The 21,184-nt window shown below is 36.0% G+C and overlaps 2 protein-coding genes across 3 annotated transcripts in view; one reads left to right on the top strand and one right to left on the bottom strand.

Moving 5' to 3' along the window:
* The window catches only part of SLC25A12 (solute carrier family 25 member 12), a 181,889-nt gene that overhangs the window by 129,485 nt on the left and 31,220 nt on the right, over positions 1 to 21,184 (top strand). For both annotated transcript variants that reach the window (XM_059928093.1, XM_059928094.1), the window contains exons 5-9: positions 145 to 284; positions 8,840 to 8,986; positions 11,145 to 11,283; positions 11,964 to 12,057; positions 13,961 to 14,045. In XM_059928093.1, the coding sequence (XP_059784076.1) occupies positions 145 to 284; positions 8,840 to 8,986; positions 11,145 to 11,283; positions 11,964 to 12,057; positions 13,961 to 14,045 (605 nt within the window). The remainder of the gene's footprint in view (positions 1 to 144; positions 285 to 8,839; positions 8,987 to 11,144; positions 11,284 to 11,963; positions 12,058 to 13,960; positions 14,046 to 21,184) is intronic.
* LOC132368543 (small nuclear ribonucleoprotein E-like) lies at positions 20,826 to 21,104 on the bottom strand. Its single transcript, XM_059927253.1, has one exon. The coding sequence runs from the start codon at positions 21,102 to 21,104 to the stop codon at positions 20,826 to 20,828; it is 279 nt and encodes a 92-aa protein (XP_059783236.1).

The raw sequence follows: 21,184 nt of genomic DNA, 5'->3' as shown, positions 1-21,184 counted from the left end.
ACAAAAAATTTTGCAGCTAATGTTAGTAGGAGCAGATAATATTGACTTTTAAAATTTCTCTTAATTTCTTTCTGTAGGAACATTGCAGTGGACTAAACTACTTATTCCAGATATAATTTATTTATTTTTGTTTTCCCTTTCAAGAAAATGTCAAAGAAATTTTTGGACAGACTACTATTCATCATCATATCCCTTTTAACTGGGACTGTGAATTTATCCGGCTGCATTTTGGGCATAATCGGAAGAAGCATCTTAACTACACAGAATTCACACAATTTCTTCAGGTGAGCTTAGTTTTTCATAACCAGCGTAAATATATACCATTCCTCCTCCATCTCCTTCCCTTTTAGCTTTATTAGGTTTATTACAAAAAATAGCAATCCTCTGTGGCATTTCACCCCCATTCTTCATTTCTCACCCCCGGAGGCAACTTACTTAAATTCTCGTAATTGTTTCTTTCGGTGTTTACTTTCATAGCTTTAAATAATAAACATGTGCTGGCACTTCTACTTTTTAATTTTTCACTTTTAGGTTTTTTTTTTTTTTTTTTTTTATGGCTGTGTTGGGTCTTCATTTCTGTGCGAGGGCTTTCTCTAGTTGTGGCAAGCGGGGGCCACTCTTCATCGCGGTGCGCGGGCCTCTCACTATCGCGGCCTCTCTTGTTGCGGAGCACAGGCTCCAGACACGCAGGCTCAGTAATCGTGGCTCACGGGCCCAGTTGCTCTGCGGCATGTGGGGTCTTCCCAGACCAGGGCTCGAACCCATGTCCCCTGCATTGGCAGGCAGATTCTCAACCACTGCGCCACCAGGGAAGCCCAGGTATTTTTTATTTAATTTGAACTATGGAAGATTAGGAGCTAGCTTTTTCACCTTTCCCTCTCTATCACAGACTTGGACATTTTCTGTCCCCACCCTCCATATAATTATGTCATGATTCTGCTTAGATCGGTAATCATGTTTGAATCACCATAATTTTGTAAACACTGTGCATGACTAAAATGATTTTCTTGGAGATTCTAATTTTTATTATTTCATTTTCTGTATATTAATGCCAGTTCATTCTCAGACTTGGCCTCAGTTACAAAAATCTCATTTTAATATGTTTAAAACAGAGTAGGTGTTTGGTCAATTTCATCCTCTTGGAGCAATCCAGGAGCTTGCTTTCTTTTTAAAAACATTTGAGGTAAAATTCACTTACCATAAAATTAACCATGTGAAAGTGCACAATTTAGTACGTTCACAGTGTTGTGCAACCACCAGCTCTAATTCCGAAACCTTTTCATTACCCCAGACGAAAACCCTGTACCAGGTAAACAGTCACACCCCATTCTTGCCTTTCCTTAGCTCCTGAAACCACCAATTTACTTTCTGTCTATGGATTTACCTATTCTGGATATTTCATATCAGTGGAATTATACAATATGAATTTTTGTGTCTGGCTTTTTCTTAGCATAGTGTTTTCAAGGATTATCTGTGTGTAGCATATATTAGTACTTCATTCCTTTTTATGGCTGAATAATATTCCATTGTATGGATATATCATATTTTGTCTATCCATTCATTAGTTGATGGACACTTGGGTTGTTCTTGCCTTTTGGCTGTTATGAATAGTGCTGCTATGAACATTGGTATACATGTATGCTTTTGAATACCTGTTTTCAAATCTTTTGAGTATATCCCTAAGGTGTGAGATTACTGGGTCATATGGTAATTTTAACTTTTTGAGGAACTGCCAGACTGTTTTCCACAGCCCCTACACCATTTTCCTGGAACTTTCTGATACTGGAGTTTGTACTTACTACATAGCTGTCAGCTTGTGATCTCCCTTCACCTTCATCCTGGGGAGTCCATTTGCTTTTCTGTTATGTTGAACCTTCCATTTGCTGGATTTCATCTCTTCCTTTATTATGGTTTGCTTTCTTTTTTTTTTTTTAAATATTTATTTGATCTATTTATTTATTTGGCTGTGTCGGGTCTCCGTTTCGGCATGTGGGATTTTTCGTTGCAGCGCTCGTTGTGGAGCGCAGGCTTCTCTTTAGTTGTGGAATGTGGGTTTTCTTGCTCTAGTTGTGGCACGTGGGGTCCAGAGTGCATGGGCTCTGTAGTCTGCGGCACACGGGCTCTCTGGTTGAGGCGCGCATGCTTAGTAGTCGCGGTGCACGGGCTTAGTTGCCCCGTGGCATGTGGGATCTTATTTCCCCGACCAGGGATTGAACCCACGTCACCTGCATTGGAAGGCGGATTCTTTACCACTGGACCACGAGGGAAGTCCCTGCTTCCTCTTTTTTGGTAGAATACTTACTGCAGGGGCTTCCTAAGGAAAGTAAAATAATTTTTTTGTGAGACTTTTGATATCTGAAAACCTCTGCTCTATCATTACCTTTAGTTTGGCTGGATATAGAATTTTAATAATTTATTTTCCTCCTAATTTGAAAATATATCTGTTTTGTTTTCTAGCTTCCAGTATTGCCACTGAGCAGTCCAGTACCATTCTAATCTTGATTCTGTTTTGAAACTTTTTTTTTTTTTCCACTCTGGAGGGTTTTAAGATTTTTTTCTTTTCAGCATTTTGAAATTTCATGATGATATTCCTTGATGTGAGTTTATTTTTATTCATTGTGCTGAGCATTCAGGGGCTCTTTTAATTTGAAAGCTTATGTACTTCAATTCTTGAAAATATTCTTTCTACTTTTCTCCTATATTTTTCCTGTCTAGAACTAGTAAACATAATAAATGTATGATCCTTTAGTTTTCTTTTCTCTCCTGTTTTCCTTCTGAACCTTCTATTGTTTCTTTTGTTATATTTCTAATTTTCAAGAGTTCTTTTTGGTTTTCTAAATATTTCTTTTAAAAATAGCATACTGTTCTTCTTTCATGGATGTAATATTTTCTCTCACTTCTCCAAACATATTAGAGGCAGAGTTTTTTGTTTTTTTGTTTTTTTTTTAAATTTTCTTCTCCCTGCAAAGTGTCTGTTTCTGTCAAGTTACTTTCTTTCTCTTTGTTTGGGTCTCTCTTTTTCATGTTAGTAGCTCTTCTCCTATGTCTGATGGTTCTTGGTCCTCTGCTCATATTAAAATCAAGACTGAGGCTTATTGGGAGCTTTGGGTTCATGGCAGGATTTATTAACTGGACCTTACTGTAAAGTTCTCTGGCTGGGCTCTTTTTCTGGGGACTCCCTAATGTCCGTATGTTCAGGTCTTTTACTTTGGATTGGGGAATCAGAATAATCATTTGGCCTCCCATCTGGAGTATTAGATCTGACTTTTGATATTCTGGTTGCTGAGTAAGACAAAAGGGTTAGAGGTCCGCAACATTCAGTATGGAGATGGACTTTCATTTAATTACCTGTTTTCATCTGTGCCTGGTCTCCCTTAGTCCGGAGACCCTCTGTTAGATTCATCTAGTTGTCTTCCAGGGTTGGGAAAGGGCTAGTGGCCTGGCTGTGGTGGAGTATAGATACAGGGGAGTCCTTCAACTGTTGACCTAATAGAAAATAGAAAATAGAAAATCTCTTCTTCCAGCATTACTCTTGCATTACTCTTGCAGTGAGGATTCTGCTTTTCTTCAGTACTAAATGTTATTAATAAGGCTTAATCATGTCCATGGTTGCCACTGGATATTTCTGAGAGTCTAAGACGTGCATGGAAAAGACAAAGACATAACAAAGGCATAAATAGGGAGGAAATAAAAGAGTGAAGAAGGGAAAGCCTATGTAAGATAGAGTGGAGCTGTGTGTGCTTCTGATGCTGCTTAGGAATATCCTTTCCTTGGAGAACACTTTCAACCATATTTTAAGGCTGAAATAAGGATAAAAAATTCATGCTTCATTTGAAGGGTGATGTGGTTGGAGCTGAGGTGATAGAAAGTTGGAGTATGTTAGGGAGAATGACTAAAGTGGAAGAGGAGAAAATTTACAAATTGGAGATTGAACAACACGCTCCTAAGTAATCAATGGTTCATAGAAAGAATCAAAAGGAAAATCAAAAAACATCTTGAGACAAATGAAAATGGAAGCACAGCATGCCAAAACTTAAAGGATGTAGCAAAAGCAGTTCTAAGAGGGAAGGTTATAGTGATAAACACCTACACTAAGAAAAAAGAAAAATCTCAAACAATCTACCTTTATACCTCAAGGAACTTGAAAGAGAATAAACTAGTAAGCCCAAAGTCAGTAGAAGGAAATAACAAAGATCAAAGGAGAAATAAATGAAATAGAGACTAAAAAGACAGTAGAAAAGATCAATGAAACCAAGAACAGGTTTTTTTGAAAAAATAAACAAAACTGACAAACATTTAGCTAGATTAAGAAAAAAAGAAGACTCAAATAAAATCAGAAATGAAAGAGGAGACCTTACAACTGATAAAGATCATAAGAAACTACTATAAACAGTTATACACCAACAAATGAGAAAACCTAGAAGAAATGGATAAATTCCTAGACACATACAACCTACCAAGACTGAATCGTGAAGAAATGGAAACTCTAAACGAGTTACTAGCAAGGAGATTGAATCAGTAAACAAAAACCTCTCAATGAAGAAAAGTCCAGGATCAGATGGCTTCACTGATGAATATTACCAAACATTTTAAGAAGAATTAATATCAATCCTTCTCAAACTCTTCCAAAAAATAGGAGGGTATACTTCTTCCAAATTCATTGTACAAGATCAGCATTACCCTGATACCAAAGCCAGACAAGGGCACTACAAGAAAATTACAGGTCAGTATCCCTGATGAAGATAGATGCAGATATTCTCAACCAAATATTAGCAAACTGAATTCAGTAGTATACTAAAAGGATCATATACAATAATCAAGTGGGACTTAATTACTGAGATGCAAGGATGGTTCAACATATGCTGATACACCACATTAATACACTACAATGAAGGATAAAAATCATGATCATCTCAATAGATATAGATGCAGAAAAAGCATTTGACAAAATTCAAGATCCTTGCATGATAAAAACTCTGAAATTAGGTATAGATGGAATATACCTCAGCATAATAAAGGCTGTAGATGACAAGTCCACAGCTAACATCATACTCAATAGTGAAAAGCTGAAAGCTTTTCCTCTAAGATCAGGAACAAATCAAGGATGTCCACTGTTGCCACTGTTATTCAAAAAGTAATGGAAGTCCTTAGAGCAATTAGACAAGAAAAAGAAATAAAAGGCATCCAAGTTGGAAAGAGAAAAATTAAAATTAAAATTGTCCTTGCTTGTAGGGGACATAATATATGTAGAAAACCCTAAAGACTTTACGCTTACACAAAATACTGTTAGACCTAATAAATGACTTCAGGAAAATTGTTGGATATAAAATCAATATACAAAAATGAGTTGGATTTCAGTACACTAACAAGAAACTATTGGAAAGAGAAATTAAGAAAACAATCTCATTTACAATAACATTAAAAAGAAGAAAACAGGAATAAATTTAAGGAAGTGAAAGATCTGTAAACTGAAAACTATAAGACATTGATGAAAGAAATTGAAGAAGACATAAATAAATAGAAAGATATTTTGTGTTCATGGATTGGAAGAGTTAATATTGTTAAAATGTCCATACTACCCAAAGCGATCTATAGATTCAGTGCAATCCCTATCAAACTTCGAGGCGTTTTTCACAGAAATAGAAAAAACAATTCTCACATTTGTATGGAACCACAAAAGACCCCAAATAGCCAAAGTAATCTTGAGAAAGAACAAAGCTGGAGGCATCACACTTCCTGAATTCAAACTATATTGCAAAGGTATAGTATTCAAAATAGTATGATATTGTCATAAAACAGACACATAGATCAGTGGAACAGAATAGAGAGCCCAGAAATAAACCCATGCATATATGGTCAATTAATTTTTGACAAAAGAGCCAAGAATACACAGTGGAGAAAGGGTAGTCTCTTTAATAAATGGTGTTGGGAAAACTGGACAGCCACAGGCAAAAGAATGAAACTGGACTCCTGTCTTAAACCATACACAAAAATCAACTCAAAATGGATTAAAAACTTGAACGTAAGACCTGAAACTTTAAACTCCTAGAAGAAAACAGAGAGAGTAAGCTCCTTGACTTCAATCTTGGCAATGTTTTTTTGAATTTGACATCAAATTAAAAAATAAACAAAATAAACAAAAGCAAAAATGAACAAGTAAGACTACATCAAACTGAAAAGCTGCACAGCAAAGGAAACCATCAACAAAAAGAAAAGGCAAGCTATGGAATGGGAGAAAATATTTGCAAACTACATATCTGATAAGGGGTTAATATCCAAAATATACAAGGAACTCATTCCACTCAGTAGCAAAACAAAACAAAAACCCCCCAAAACGCAATTTAAAAATGGGCAAGGGACCACAATAGACATTTTTCCAAAGAAGACATATAGATGGCCAACAGGTACATGAAAAGTTGCTTAGCATTGCTAATCATCCGGGAAATGCAAATCAAAACCACAATGAAATATCGCCTTGTACTTGTTAGGATGTCTGTTATTAAAAAGACCAAAGACAACAAATGCTGTCAGGGATGTGGAGGAAAGGGAACCCGTGTACACTGTTGATGGGAAAGTAAACTGGTACAGCTATTATGGAAAACAGTATGGAAGTTCCTCAGGAAGTTAAAATAGAGCTGCTGTGATCCAGCAATCCTACTTCTGTGTATATATCCAAAGGAAATAAAATCATCATCTCAAAGAGATTATCTGTACTTCTGTGTTTACTTTTTTTTTTTTGTACTCCTGTGTTTTTTGCAGCATTATCACAGTAGCCAAGGTGTAGAAACAACCTAAGTGTCCATTGACAAAAGAATGGATAAAGAAAATGTGGTGTGTGTATATATATATGTGTGTGTGTGTGTGTGTGTGTGTGCGTGCGTGTGTGTGTGTGTATGTATATTATTCCACATTCATACAATGGAATATTTTTCAACCTAAAAAAAAGGAAATTCGCTCGTTTGCAGCAACATGGATGAACTTGGAGGGCATTATGCTAAGTGAAATAACCCAGACATAGAAAGACAAATACTCCATGGTTATCACTTACATGTAGAATTAAAAAAAAAAAAAAAAAAGAAGTTGTACATGTAGAAACAGAGTAGAATAGTGGCTAGGGGGTGGGAGAAATAGGAAGAGGCTGGAAAAAGGGCACAAACTTTGTTATAAGATAAATAAGATCTGAAGATCTAATGTATAACATGCTGACGATAATACTGTATTGTATAATTGAAATTTGCTAAGAGAGTAGAACTTAAGTGCTCTCATCAAAAAAAAAAAAGATAAAAGATAAATATGTGAGGTGATGGATGTGTTAATTAACTCAATGGTGGGAGTCCTTGCACAATATATACATATATCAAATCATTACACTGTACACTTTAAATGTATTATAATTTTATTTGTCAATTATACCTTAATAAGTTGAAATTTTTAAAAAGCAGAAGGGTGTGGAAAGAAAACTTTGTCAAATCATGCTGTTGTTTATTTTGTACTCTATCTTTCATACATTTTTACCAGTTGACTTTTAGTTTCTCTACTTCTATTGGTCTTTTCAAGACCAATAGAATATTTGAATATTTATAAATATTTCAAATTCAAATATTTACATGTGTGATGATGGATGTTAATATGTTTAGATGTTTTCCACAATGTTATTAAATTTTTTAAAAGTTAAGATTATTGAAAGATTTAGTAGGTTTGATATACTTGTCTCTAGCCTATCAACCTGCTAAGAAAAAATATTTTAAAAACTTGTTTTATTGTTAAATATCATACAAATACAGAAAACCATATAAAACAAATGTATAACTTAATGAATTATGAGACAAACACCTGCTAAGGCAATTTTAATGTCTTTGAATTACTATTGAGATATAGAAAAATATAGTTAGTAAAAGGGTGAAACTTCTATCAAAAGCTATTTTAAATGTCAGAAAAGGGTAAATCAACATTGATTTGTAGGCTTTTATAAATGAATGGCAATGCAAATTGCCATTACAATATTTACAATATTAAATTACAATATTTAACTTTATCTGTGAATAATATTTATATATTTAGATAGGAATATTATTTCCAGAGTTGCAAATAGTGTGAAAATGACATCTAATAGCACTATTATTATGTTGTGATAACAGATTTATTTGGATTTTGTCATATGTCCTCAGGGCAGAAATGCTCTAAATTTTGACTTTTATATAGTCCTTAGGGTATTACTGGCACCTTTTTTTTTTGATATCACCTATTACAAAAGTCAGCTGCCCAGTAGTTTAAAAGTTCAGAGATCTTCTGTATTGTTCTACAGTTTATGAGTATCACTCAAAGCCACACAGAGTGATAGCTGAACACTATTTATGCAGTTTTGTTATTCATAACTTGCACGTTAGAATTTCAAGCTGCAGTTGGTTGAATCTGCGGATGTGGACCCCTCGGATGTGGAGAGCCAGCTGTAATTCAGAAAGTACTCTTGGATGATAAGAATGCCTTCAAGCAGGAGAGTTACTAGTTATTTTAAAGGTAGAACTTAAAGCACTGAAAAGATACTCTGAAAAGTTTTCAGTGATGAAAACTTCTCAAGTAAACAAAGGGTTTTTTTTCCTCCCTTTTCTTTATTGACATTCTGTGATTCACTTTTCCTGAGGAGTAACATGTAGTACATCTTCAGGAAAACTTGCTTTTTAAAAAGAAATTAAGAGTTTTGTTGTACTATCAGAGCTGTATATTGTTCATTTTTGTAGTAAATGCATGTAGGGGAAGGATGTCTATCCTTCTTTTCTAAAACATACACTCGGGATGTGCTTTAGTTAACCTAAGGCCCCATTTCTAACTTTCCCTCCAGGAACTACAATTGGAACATGCAAGACAAGCCTTTGCACTGAAAGACAAAAGCAAAAGTGGCATGATTTCTGGTCTGGATTTCAGTGACATCATGGTTACCATTCGATCTCACATGCTTACTCCCTTCGTGGAGGAGAACTTAGTCTCAGTAAGTAAAAAGCAACCACTTCAACTCTCTGTTTCCTTAAACCTTTGAAACCATTGTCCTGGATTGCATCCCTGGGCCTATCTCACTCTCAACTATTCTAACTTTATGCTTAGTTGGTAGTAGGTAAACAGGTGTCTGTAAGGGAGGTGGGGGGGTGATAGTGAATAGTCTTTCCCCAGATCATAGCTGCTTTTTTCAGCACTGCCATCTTGCTCTCATGTATTTCCAAATTGTTTATTTCCATTTACAGAGTCCACCTAAAGAAAACAGGGGAGTTTGTAGACAAGGGTGTGCAATTACTTTTTCCAGTGAGCAGTACTTCTCTCAGACACTACTGCCTTCACCTTTGGCCTCTTTCCATCCCACCAGGCTCCCAAAGCCTTGCTATAAGGATGGCTCCTTCCTTTGTTGCCAGCAGGGTGCTGTTTGCTAGAGGGATCATCACTGGCCTCTACACTGTTTTAATAACCATGGCTGTGGCAGAAGGTATGGAGGAAATATGTGGGCGTCAGCTTCTGTGGCTCACTCCTCTCTCTGCCCCTTCACCTGTGCATTCAGTCTGCATGGACCAGACAGTTTTTTGTTCTCTAAACTGCTAATCTCTGTAAAGCAATCATCTGGACCAATAGCAAACTGATGTCATCCACTTCCTCACAAAGAATGGTGAAACTGTCCTCACTTATCAGTTTTCTTGTTCATGTGTTGTACTTATGTATAAATTTTTGATTGCTGCTTGTTTTAAATGGAGGGAAGCCAATGAGTGCTTTTGTTGTTTCAGCTGAAGATCATTATCCCTGATTCAGACCGGGGGTAGAAAGATCAACTTCTGTTCTTTTTCTTCAGTGAATTTGAACATGGAGCATGTCACTTTCTCCTACACATTTCACCTCCTTGACACCCATCTCCCACTCCCCTACCCTGACCTCATACCCCAGCCAAAAAATGAAAGGAAGGAAAGAAAGAAAGGGAGAGAAGGAGGGAAGAAGGAAAGAAAATCCTAGAGAGAAGGACTCAGTGCCTTGGGGTGAGGGGACCCATTTAATCTTTTCCAGTTGGGTTAGATAGACCTGTTATAGCCTCAGTTTACCAAATGCCATCTCAATTTCTGGAGGAATGTGTTAAATAATTTGAGTCTGGCTTTTGGGTCGCTGGTATCCAAATTCAGGCTAATACAAATATCATATATATTTGGGTTAATGCATGTGTGTGAGGGATGGTGGGGGTGGGAACATATGCCCAGCATTACCTATACTGTCCTTAATGTAGACCTTTATGATTAAGGTTGTCACACTGGTATTTCTATGAGTATTTCTTTTGAGTTTTTAATAGAAAATGTTTTTAATCATCTGGGTTCCTCTGACTCTTGGCTTAGAAATTAGGCTTTTGCAAGCTATGAAAAATATTCACTTTTGAGTTTATGTCCAAGTGTTGGACAGAGGGAGAAATTACTTCCTCACCCTGTAGAGGTAATGAAGGCCATATTGTCCCCCATCCTTCCCCAGGCATGAGAGAGCCTCTTTAGTGCTATTCTACTAAAGTCATGATTTATATCTCTAGATTTTCTCTACATCTTTTGGAGATTTTGGTAGTTGTACCTTTTGTGATAGAGGTTCAGAACCTAGCACGGACTATTCTATATCTTAACTATAACAATAAGCTTAAAAAGGAAAAGATTAGGAGAGTTGATATAGTGAAATAGTCTTAAAATTTAAAGTTACCACTGGTTTTTGTATATGTGTGTGGAAAAAAAAGCAAGTTTAAAAAATGCTCCTTATATTGTACATTGAGGTTTGGATTATCCAGAACTAGCAGGAGTTCCATAGTTGAAGATCTTGAAAATCCTGTTTAAATAATCATTGGTTTTGATCTGTGATAATTGTATTTGTTGTTTTTGACCTTATAGGTAGATGAACCATGAAGTCCAACTTCCAGATGTTGCTTTCTTCCTTAACACCTAAATTACATAGACTTCCTTGAGGGCATGAAACACACTGACAGTGTTTCAGCACGATACCTTCCTTGTATTTATGGCCTCCTGGCTGTTAATCATTTTAGTAATGAAGACTCCTTTGGATCTTCTTTGAGAAAAGTTCAGTGTCCATAAATGTACTTTTTGGTTTTGTTTGTTTGTTTAACTTTCTGTGTTGTCATTTCATAGGCAGCTGGAGGAAGTATCTCACACCAGGTTAGCTTCTCGTACTTCAATGCATTTAACTCCTTACTGAATAACATGGAGCTTGTTCGTAAGATATATAGCACTCTAGCTGGCACAAGGAAAGATGTTGAAGTCACAAAGGGTAAGATTTTAAAAATATACGTTGATTCGAATCTCAGCATTTTCACTTTTCCTTATCTAGGGAATGAGGTTGGTCTAAGTTTACTACTCTGAAGCCAGATCTAGAAAGTATGTTAACATGTGTGTATGCTTCACTTGGGCCATAATGGTCTCCAGAAATCCAGGTGGATTTAATGGGATGCTGAGGTCAGGAATGGAAAAGTGGCTTTGACAGTTTTGAAAAGAACCTTGGCCCAGTCTGTCAAACAGGTTAGTGGCAGTGGCTTGTTTGTATGAGGAAGGAGTTGCCACAGAAAGATGGGCAAGCCTACTCCTTTTGCTGAATTGTAGTGGGAAGTTTTAGGTGACTGGAGAAGAGCCAATTCTTTTGAATTGTAACTCTGGAGACCAAATCAAATAAACAAGACAAGAGAGAGGATCCTAAAGAGATTGTTTTATCTCTGAAGTTAATTTATCTTTATCTGCTTTTACTGTTTCATCATCTTAACATTTTATCTTTTGCCAGCTTTCATACTTTTGTGGTTATTTCAATATAATTGAACTTAGATATTGAAATTCAGTTTTAGACTTTTAAAATAATACTGAAATGTTTTTAGCTTTCAGATAATAGTTGGTTAAGTTAGAAGTTTGTTATATGTTAAGAATCTTTTAAGATTTTAAAATATTTTCTTTTTCTTCCAGAGGAATTTGCCCAGAATGCCATACGCTATGGACAAGTCACCCCACTAGAAATTGATATCCTGTACCAGCTTGCAGACTTATATAATGCTACAGGGTAACTATTCCAATAATTCTTCATGATATTTTTTAGGACAGTTATTTTAACGTGAAGCAGTGGTGTTCTTTTAAACAATAGTTTATTCAGTATATACATTTCAAGAAAGAGAGACAGGCAGATATGAGAAGCAGGGGAGGAAGGAGAGAGACAGATGAAGACAGACTAAAGGTAGGGGGAGATGGAGGGAGGGAAAGGGAAAGAGGACAAGAGGGGAACAAAGAGAGAGAGGAGGGGAAGGAAAAAGGGAGGGAAGAAATGGAGAGAGAGAGAGGTAAAAAGAAAGGGAGTAAGGGGTTGAAGGGTGTGAGAGAGGGAAATGGGAAAGGAAGAAAAATGATAGAGGAGGGGGAGAGGAAAGTGACAAGAAGTAAGAGAGGGACAGAAAAATTGATTTAATCTGGACTCTAGAGGTGTTAGGAATTTTTAGTGATTTGTGGACATTTGCCTAAATTTATAAAATAAACGGAAGTACATGTTCAGAAATCTTATAATCTTTTTGATTCATTGTGAATGGGGATTTTACTAAACAGTATATACCATTTTGTGTTGGAGAGTATCATTTTCTTGAAATATGCCTGTGACATTATCATCATAGTTATCATCATAGTTAAGCTCAGATGTTTTATGCCTCTGTTTTATAGATTGAGAAAACCCAAAGCACATAGAGAGTATTTAATTTGCAAAGTCTCATGCAGATCCAGATGAAAAACCCTTGTCTGTAGGCACCCAGTAGGACCTGTGTGATCTGCTAAGTGATCAGATTTTATTAGTCACCTGTAGTAGTTACTTAAGTGTAAGCATATCTGAAAAAATGGGTTTTAACCCTAGAACTGAAGACTAATAGAAGTTGAGTGTACATAGATGATTTATTACCTTCATGCTACATAATGAATTGTTGAGCTGGAGATGATACTGGATAAGCCAGCCAGTCTTTGGTGATTGACATGAACTATCAGGCCATGTCTCATCCATCTAGAATTCACATTTTTAGTAAAGGTATTATACCTCCATGATAATAAATGCTTTCAAAAAGTGCTTCTCAAAACTGGATCTGATGTGACGTACTAGCTAGTTCAGGGAATGTACTTATTTTAAAGTAAAATTTTTTGGAAACAGTAGTGCATTCACGTGGTTCAAAACTCTTAAGAGTTTAAAAGAGCGTGCCGGGGCTTCCCTGGTGGCGCAGTGGTTGAGAATCTGCCTGCTAATGCAGAGGACATGGGTTCGAGCCCTGGTCTGGGAAGCTCCCACATGCCGCAGAGCAACTAGGCCCGTGAGCCACAACTACTGAGCCTGCGCGTCTGGAGCCTGTGCTCTGCAACAAGAGAGGCCGTGATAGTGAGAGGCCTGCACACCGCGATGAGGAGTGGCCCCCGCTTGCCACAACTAGAGAAAGCCCTCGCACAGAAACGAAGACCCAACACAGCCAAAAATAAATAAATTTATAAAAGAGCGTGCCGTAAAAATGTCTCCCTTCTACCCTTCTCCCTTTTCCCCTTAAAGGCAACCGGTATTTATCACTTTTATTTTTATCCTTCTCAAGAGACTTCGCACTTATGCATTAAATATGTATGCTATAGGAATATATTTAGTGTGTATGAACTGTCAATGTTTATACTTTGCTTCTGGCAAGAATTATTTCTTTAATTTTATTATCTGTCTTTGGAGTCATTAAATTTGTGTACTCCACATTATTTCTTTAGAGTCTTTTGCTTTTTGTGTGGCAAGCAGGGTCTGAAGCTTTTTTTTTCTCTCCCTAAAATGATCTGTGTGAATAGAGAAATACTACTTTTAAACCATAGTTCTTCTTTACCTTCTTTTTTTCTGAAGAAAGATGATCTTAGTATGAGAAGTTTGTCGGTATCTAACAGTTCTTTCTTTCCTGTGTTTTTGCCTGAAGGCGCTTGACTTTGGCAGATATTGAGAGAATAGCCCCATTGGCTGAGGCGGCCTTACCTTACAACCTGGCAGAACTTCAGAGACAGGTAGGAGGAGTATCATAAACAGAATCACCTTCAAAAATGCCGAAGTAATATGTACATGGCAGCCTTAGGCTCCTGAATCTATGAAAATTAAAAACTGCTTTACAGAAAGACTTTACTTAGCTCAAAGACTACCTTTATAGAACTTTTACTCCTACCCTCACGGAGTATTTTATGGAGCAACTAGATTTATGTTTGTGGTTTTTTCTTTTAGCTTATTAAGATGAGGAAAATAAGAGTGCAGACATACATGGGCTTGGCTTCCCTCCCACTAGGAGTAGCAGTTTTTTCCTTTCATTTGTCTAGTGACATTTAAAGATAAGTGTTAAGTTCATTTTGTATCATTAAACTGATATTTATAGGGTTTTTAAAATACAAAACATTCCTTTACTGAAATACATCTTTCACTGAGAATGTGTCTTATAGATTACAACAGTAACACAGGAAAACTAATTAATGAACCAGAAGGAAAACCTTGATTATTATTACATTTTTGATAATATTAGTTTTTTGTTTGAGTGATAAAAACAATAGCTCTGAGTCCTATAAAGTTAATGCAGTCTTATTTCTGGTTTCAAAAATACTGTCTTGGTAGGAAAATAAACCCCATGATATTACCTTGAATAGTGTAATGGAGCAGTTTTTTAAAAATCTTATTTAAACTGAAGCCCTACTTCTGGAGCATTTGGAGGGAACCTCAGTTGCAGCAGTGGTCATATAGTTTTGGTGGGGAGGGGGTGAGGGTTATAGGAGGGCTAGTCCTTGTCTAATACACATGAGACCCGTGTCCCTCATGATTCTTTAGGAGGCTGTGATGCCCTATGAGGCTAGGAGAGATGGAGAGGGTGTGGGGAGAGGAGGGATGAAGGCAGGAGACAGGAAGAGAGAGAAAAAAGCTACATGGGCATGCCATGGAAAGAGACCAAGTCTGCTTTTTCTTTACTGCTACCACACTGCTGAATAGCCACATGTGCTAGTGAAAGATCTAGGTATATAAGTGTGGTTCACTGTGGGAAGTTTCAGTAGCAAATCTTTCTTCTACTTGAAGTCCATGGAATGATGGTTCTGCCTCTGAAACGAATTAGAATTTCCAGCTTTTCTTTGTATAATAAACAAGAACTTTTGTAGTCAGGTAAGTAAATTGAAAATGGAAAATAATTGCTTTTATATCTACATTTTATGTTAATACTTTGCTTGGTGTGTAATAAAGCTTCCTGTAAATTAAAATATATCTGTAACCCACTGTGATTTAGCCTCTTTAGTAGCAAAAAACTCTTATCTGCTGACATCAAAGTTTCTTTTCGTTACACGTTCTCAGATCCTTTAAAAAACTAGATGGATTTATTCCAATTCATTGATTTATAGTAAAATTTAATAAAATTATTTAAAATTTGAGATGTATTGAAATATTTAAAGAGTTCTTACTGAATTTAATTTTATATTTTGTAGTACACATTTATAAAAATTTATTCTTGAAGTATGAAAAATTGCATTTCAAAAGGAGATATTTTTTAGTGTTACAGGTCTATTAATAGAGCTTTCCTTGGGGGTGTCCTTAATATTTGTAACTGGGGAATATCTCATTTAGCTTATTAAAAACAGTGTAATGAATTAAAAAACCCCACTCATTTCTTCCTTTCTAAGCCTTTCTGCCTCTCTTTTTTGTTTTACCCGCCTTTCTTGCCCCTAGCGATTTTCCTGGAGGCCATAAATGAAAGTTGCTTTTGTAATCTTTGGCGCCCTAAGTCTGCATCGCTCATATTTCTGATTCCTTAGGAAGGTGATGTAATTCTGATACTGTTGGAAATTGTTTTGAAGACAGATTCAAAGATGATTTGCCTTCAGTGGCGGCACTGGTGCTTTTTATGCTGGCATGGATGGCCTCAAAGCTCTTGTCAGATACTTAGGAAATGGGCAGTGATAAAAACCACTACTATCTCTTCGTACCCTGTGTTTCTGATTGGCATCCAGGATGGTGGTAGAGTGCCTTTTCTGCCTTTGCTCTAACAGTAGGATGGCACAGGGATCTGCAGTCTCCAGAGAGCATGTAGAGATCCTGGGTGTTCTTACATTGGTCTCAAAGGAGGAAGGTCAGAGACTATATTATTTTTCCTTTCACATATCAGCTAGATTGGGTAGTCTTATTGCTGAGGGTTAGGAATAGAGAAATAAAATGAAGATTTTAAATCTATCTTTTTCCTGTAAATTAGGGTAAAAACAACACCTGGGAAAATAAAACTCAAGTCATAAATAATTTTTAGAATTTCATAGAAATAGATTTATGAAGATTATTTAAGAGGGATTCAAGTTAATATCCCTAGTTACATCCATTGTAATTCTGACCTTTACTGTCCTTGGGATCTGGTACAAGTTTCTGTGGGCCTCTCTTTCTCCTTTAGTAAAATTAGTACCTGCGGATATTTCTAAGAATCCTTTAAGTTCTTGCATTCTGTAAAAGTTATGAGAATCAATAGATTTTTTTCTTTTTCAAAAATTTTAATGTATCTTCCTTTTTCCTTGTAGCATTAAAAGCTATGTAAGGAATATAGGCTAGGACCCAAGGAGAATAATATAAAAATATGCCTAAGTTATTATAGCAAACAAAGTAATAAACTTTCTGCAGTTTTCAGTCTAGAAACAGGTTTTTTTCAGTTAATGTATTTTAGATTTATGAGACATTCTAAGGCAGCCATATAGACTTCAATTTTAGTGACTGACTTGTTTTTTAAAATTCTCTAAGCCACAGAATTACATTAGTGCTAACCATAACTGTTTCCATGTCACTTCCAGAAGACATTTTTGATTCTCTTATTTTTTCTATACTACCAAACTAGGAATACATGATTATTTACATTTTGTATGTAGAGTGTTCCTCTATAGGAATTTACCTGAAACTTAGATAAAAAATAGGAAGGAAGCCATGTTTTGTAGTTATCTCAGTCTATGAAAGTTGTTAGGAAAACACATGTGCATGATGGAGAATCTGTGAGTTCAGAAATAGAAGTTATGAGAGAGGCAGAGGTTAAGAACTTGGGGACTGATTATGTAATATCTTTCCTTTCTCAGTTTCCTCATTTATTAAGAAGAGACAGTAGTATCCATCTCATAGGGTTATTGTGATAATTACATGAGTTAATGCACTTACACCTACTAAGCATGCAATAAATGTTAACTGCTATTATAGTTGTTGTTATTGTTGTTAAATATGAGAAAGCTATCTGAGCAAACTCAAAGTTGGGATCAAATATAGACATGACACGACTCCTTCATCCACCCTCATCCACTTTCCTTAGGTGGAAGGGGATGGGAAGTGAGGAAGAATTATATCTTTGTATTTTCTCCTTTATTGCCTGAAATGTTTTGCTTTTAAAATTTTTGTGCCGGCTGAAATTCTACGTTGTATTTTTTTAAAATTATGACTGATGTATATCGTATAGAAGAAAAATTCCCACCCCATACCATACACAAAAGTCCGTTCCAGTTGGGATGTTCTAAACTTGAGAGCTTAGAGAAGATAACATAGGAGATTATATTCATAATCAAGAGATAAGCAAAGATTTCACAAACAGGGCACAAAATACCTGTCATAAAGAAAACGATTGGGCTTCCCTGGTGGCGCAGTGGTTGGGAGTCTGCCTGCTAATGCAGGGGACACGGGTTCGAGACCTGGTCTGGGAAGATCCCACATGCCGCAGAGCAGCTGGGCCCATGAGCCACAATTCCTGAGCCTGCGTATCTGGAGCCTGTGCTCCGCAACAAGAGAGGCCGCGATAGTGAGAGGCCCGCACACCGCGATGAAGAGGGGCCCCTGCTTGCCGCAACTAGAGAAAGCCCTCGCGCAGAAATGAAGACCCAACACAGCCATAAATAAATTAAAAAAAAAGAATTCTCTTTAAAAAAAAAAAAAAAAAAGAAAACGATTAATAACTTGAACTTCATTAAATTTAAGAACCTTTGTTCATTAAAACATGTCACTGAAAGGGTGAAAAGACAGGCTACACAAAAGGGAAAGATAGAGGATATCCAGATGGGGAAGGGAAGAGGAGGGGAGGGGAGGGGAGGGGAGGGGAGGGGAGGTTAGTTCAGCATCATTAGTAAACAGAAAAAAATACACATTAAAACTACAATTAGATGCTGTTTTATACTGTCCAGATTGGCCAATATTATACTCTGACAATGGCAAGTGTGGTTTAGGAGGTGGAGGAATGGGAACTGTCAGAAACTTCTGGCATCACAACTTTGGAAACTATTTGGGAGTATCAACTACAATTGAAGAGACATATATCCTGTGACCTGACAGTTCCTCTCCCAGGTGTAGTCCCTAACAGGAATAAGTACATATGTTGATTAAAAGAAACATGCAACAATGTATATAGCAGCATTATTTGCAATAAGTGTCCATAGTAGAATGGGTAAATATGTTGTGGTATAGAGATGACCAATGAGAAAAATGGAAATTTTCAATTGGGTAAAATGGGTTAAATAAAAGGAGGTGGGTTGCAGAGAGAAGAGGATGTGACATTTTTGAAGCATGAAGTGCTTTGGAGGTTAAAGACCAATTCTATCTAGCCCAATGTGAGAATGGGTAGGCAACTTCTTTTTTTTTTCTTTACTGTGTACCACATAATTGCTTTTTCAACTATATGGGGTAAATTATCTATGATGGACCTGCTTGGGCGTATAAATACTTTTTTTTTAAAGTTTTGTTTCTATGGGAAATTATATTCAAGCTACAGACCACTCACACAAAGAACTTTTGGAATATAAGCTGGCTTGGGTTCTATCAGAACATTATTAGAATGATTTTTCTCTCTGTTTTCTATATAGCATTTCTTAGACAATAGGAGTTTGTCTCTTTGTGTGTTTTGCATTCCAATGGACCTTCTTGAGAACTTTGGTTTCATGAGTAAAGAGAAAGCGTTACAATCCACTCACTAATTCTTTTTTTTTTTTAGAACTTTTAACCTCTGTCATCTGCAATAGTTTTACCATAAATGGAAGTCTGTTCTCAAAAAAGAGGAGATTGGGTTTCTATACTAGTTTTATTTATGTATTTATTAGCCATTTACCTCATTTAAAGTATTAGAATTAAAGACTTATTACAGTCTCTAACACAATTTAACCTCACCTCTCACTGAGAAAAAAGTATATATCATCACAGCTTTGGGTTTTAATCTTGTTTTATGAGGCCAAGAGTATGGAATTCAAATTCAGGCGTATTAAATTCATAGATGTGATTTGCAGACGAAAGAATTTTATTTTCCCTAAGCTTATTTTGCTGTTACAGTCATACATTTTAGTTGGTGTAAAGTCTAGCCTTCCCCTCTCCCGCTACAACCCATGCTCAGTATAAAAGACTTCAGCTTTTCCTTCCTTTTCTTCTGTCTGTCAATAGTGTGCCATTTGGAAGAGGCAGTTCTCTTCATTGGGTTGGCATACACCATGAAGCGGCTTGCTTTGGGCAGGGTGCTTGACTTGTTAACTGACATGATCTTGCCTTATCTAATTCTCATTTATAGGATAAGGTACATTTAACAACAAAGTAAAAGAACTTTCTCCTCTCTCAATGAGCTCTTGAGCCATTTCCTCATTTCCTATCATACACATATGCTTAGGGAGCAGGTGTAAAATCATTTAAGATTTTCAACTATTATTTTGCTTTGAAAAACACTTAATTAATCTTGTTAAATATCACCTTCATGATCATAATCATAACCTTAAGGAAAAGAGTGCCTTTTCCTTTGGCCCATTTGCTCACGGTAGGTGATATTCTTAGTGCTGAGATTTTCTTTCAGCCTAAATGCTAAAAAATTCAGTACACAGTCATTAATAGAGATGACAGCTACAGTAGCATTCTACTTATGAATATTCATGAAATGAAATCCATAGCATTAATTATATTAATTTACATACCTGAATATAAGTGAACCATAAGTTATAGTGATAGCTAAGCCTAAAAAAAAACCCCTTAGTAACCGTATATTGTATGTTTTTTAAAAAATAGAATGCAGTTTAATAAGGGCAGAGGTGACATTTTCAAAAGGCATTTGGGTATTTATAGTTAGAGATGTTTTTAGCTAAGAATTAAAGACAGTATAATCCTACAGTTTTCATAGGATTTTGTAGGGCTTATAAACATTCTTTAAAGGAAGAGCATATAAAGAAAATATATGTGCTTGAACACAGGAGAAAGCTTTTATATGAATAAGGGAATTAGTGGTTACTCGATTCTTTAATTGAGGTATAGGTGATTTTTACAATATTACATTAATTTCAGGTGTATAACAGTGATTCAGTATTTTTATAGATTATACTCCATTTAATGTTATTATAAAATAATGACTATATTTCCCTGTGCTGTACAATATATCCTTGTTGCTTATTTATTTTATACATAGTAGCTTGTGTCTCTTAATCACTCTCCCTTTGTTTTTAGTTTTTTCAAAAATTTCATTGCTGTGTAGTTGATTTACAACGTTGCATTTAATTTCTGCTGTACTGCAAAGTGACTGTTATACATATATATATTCTTTTTCATATTCTTTTCCATTATGGTTTATCACAGGATATTGAATATAGTTCCTTGTGCTATACACTAGGAACTTGTTGTTTATCCTTTTTTTTTTTTAATAAAAACAATCCCACAGCATTTATTGTCATCTGGTAATAACATAAAGGTGAGCAAAACAATATGAATAAATGCTTTAGAATTACACTTCTAACAAAGGACACCTAAACAAACTGCATTGCCTTCTCAACAATTTCTCACTTCATTGATCATTTCTAGTTGGAGACACTTTGGAGCAGAATAATGTTATCTCCTTTTAGCATGATCCGACCCAGTTGTTTTCTTGACTTTGTTTTAGAATAAATCTCTTCTGCATCATCTAATACGAGTTTCATATACTCATCAAAACCAGTGATACAGCCCTGTATCCACATATTTACTTGCTCATAAAGCCACACCTGAATCCGAGATATATTTTGCAAGTATCTGAAGATGAGATTGATGGGCTGCACCATCATCTTTTGCACCTTCTGGCCCTGGCCCCGGTACGCCATGGTGGAAGCTCACAAAGACCACACTATCCCACACACTCTATCCATCTGATATATAATAGTTTACATCCACTAATCCTAAA

Source organism: Balaenoptera ricei, chromosome 7 (genome assembly GCF_028023285.1).
Source record: "Balaenoptera ricei isolate mBalRic1 chromosome 7, mBalRic1.hap2, whole genome shotgun sequence".
NCBI classification, from domain to species: domain Eukaryota; kingdom Metazoa; phylum Chordata; class Mammalia; order Artiodactyla; family Balaenopteridae; genus Balaenoptera; species Balaenoptera ricei.
Note: the sequence above shows the minus strand (reverse complement) of the source record. Positions and strands in the feature narration are given on the sequence as shown.

What these genes read in the sequence shown, in the direction of transcription:
- LOC132368543 (XM_059927253.1), bottom strand. Translation starts at nt 21,104, where the DNA reads ATGGCGTACCGGGGCCAGGGCCAGAAGGTGCAAAAGATGATGGTGCAG.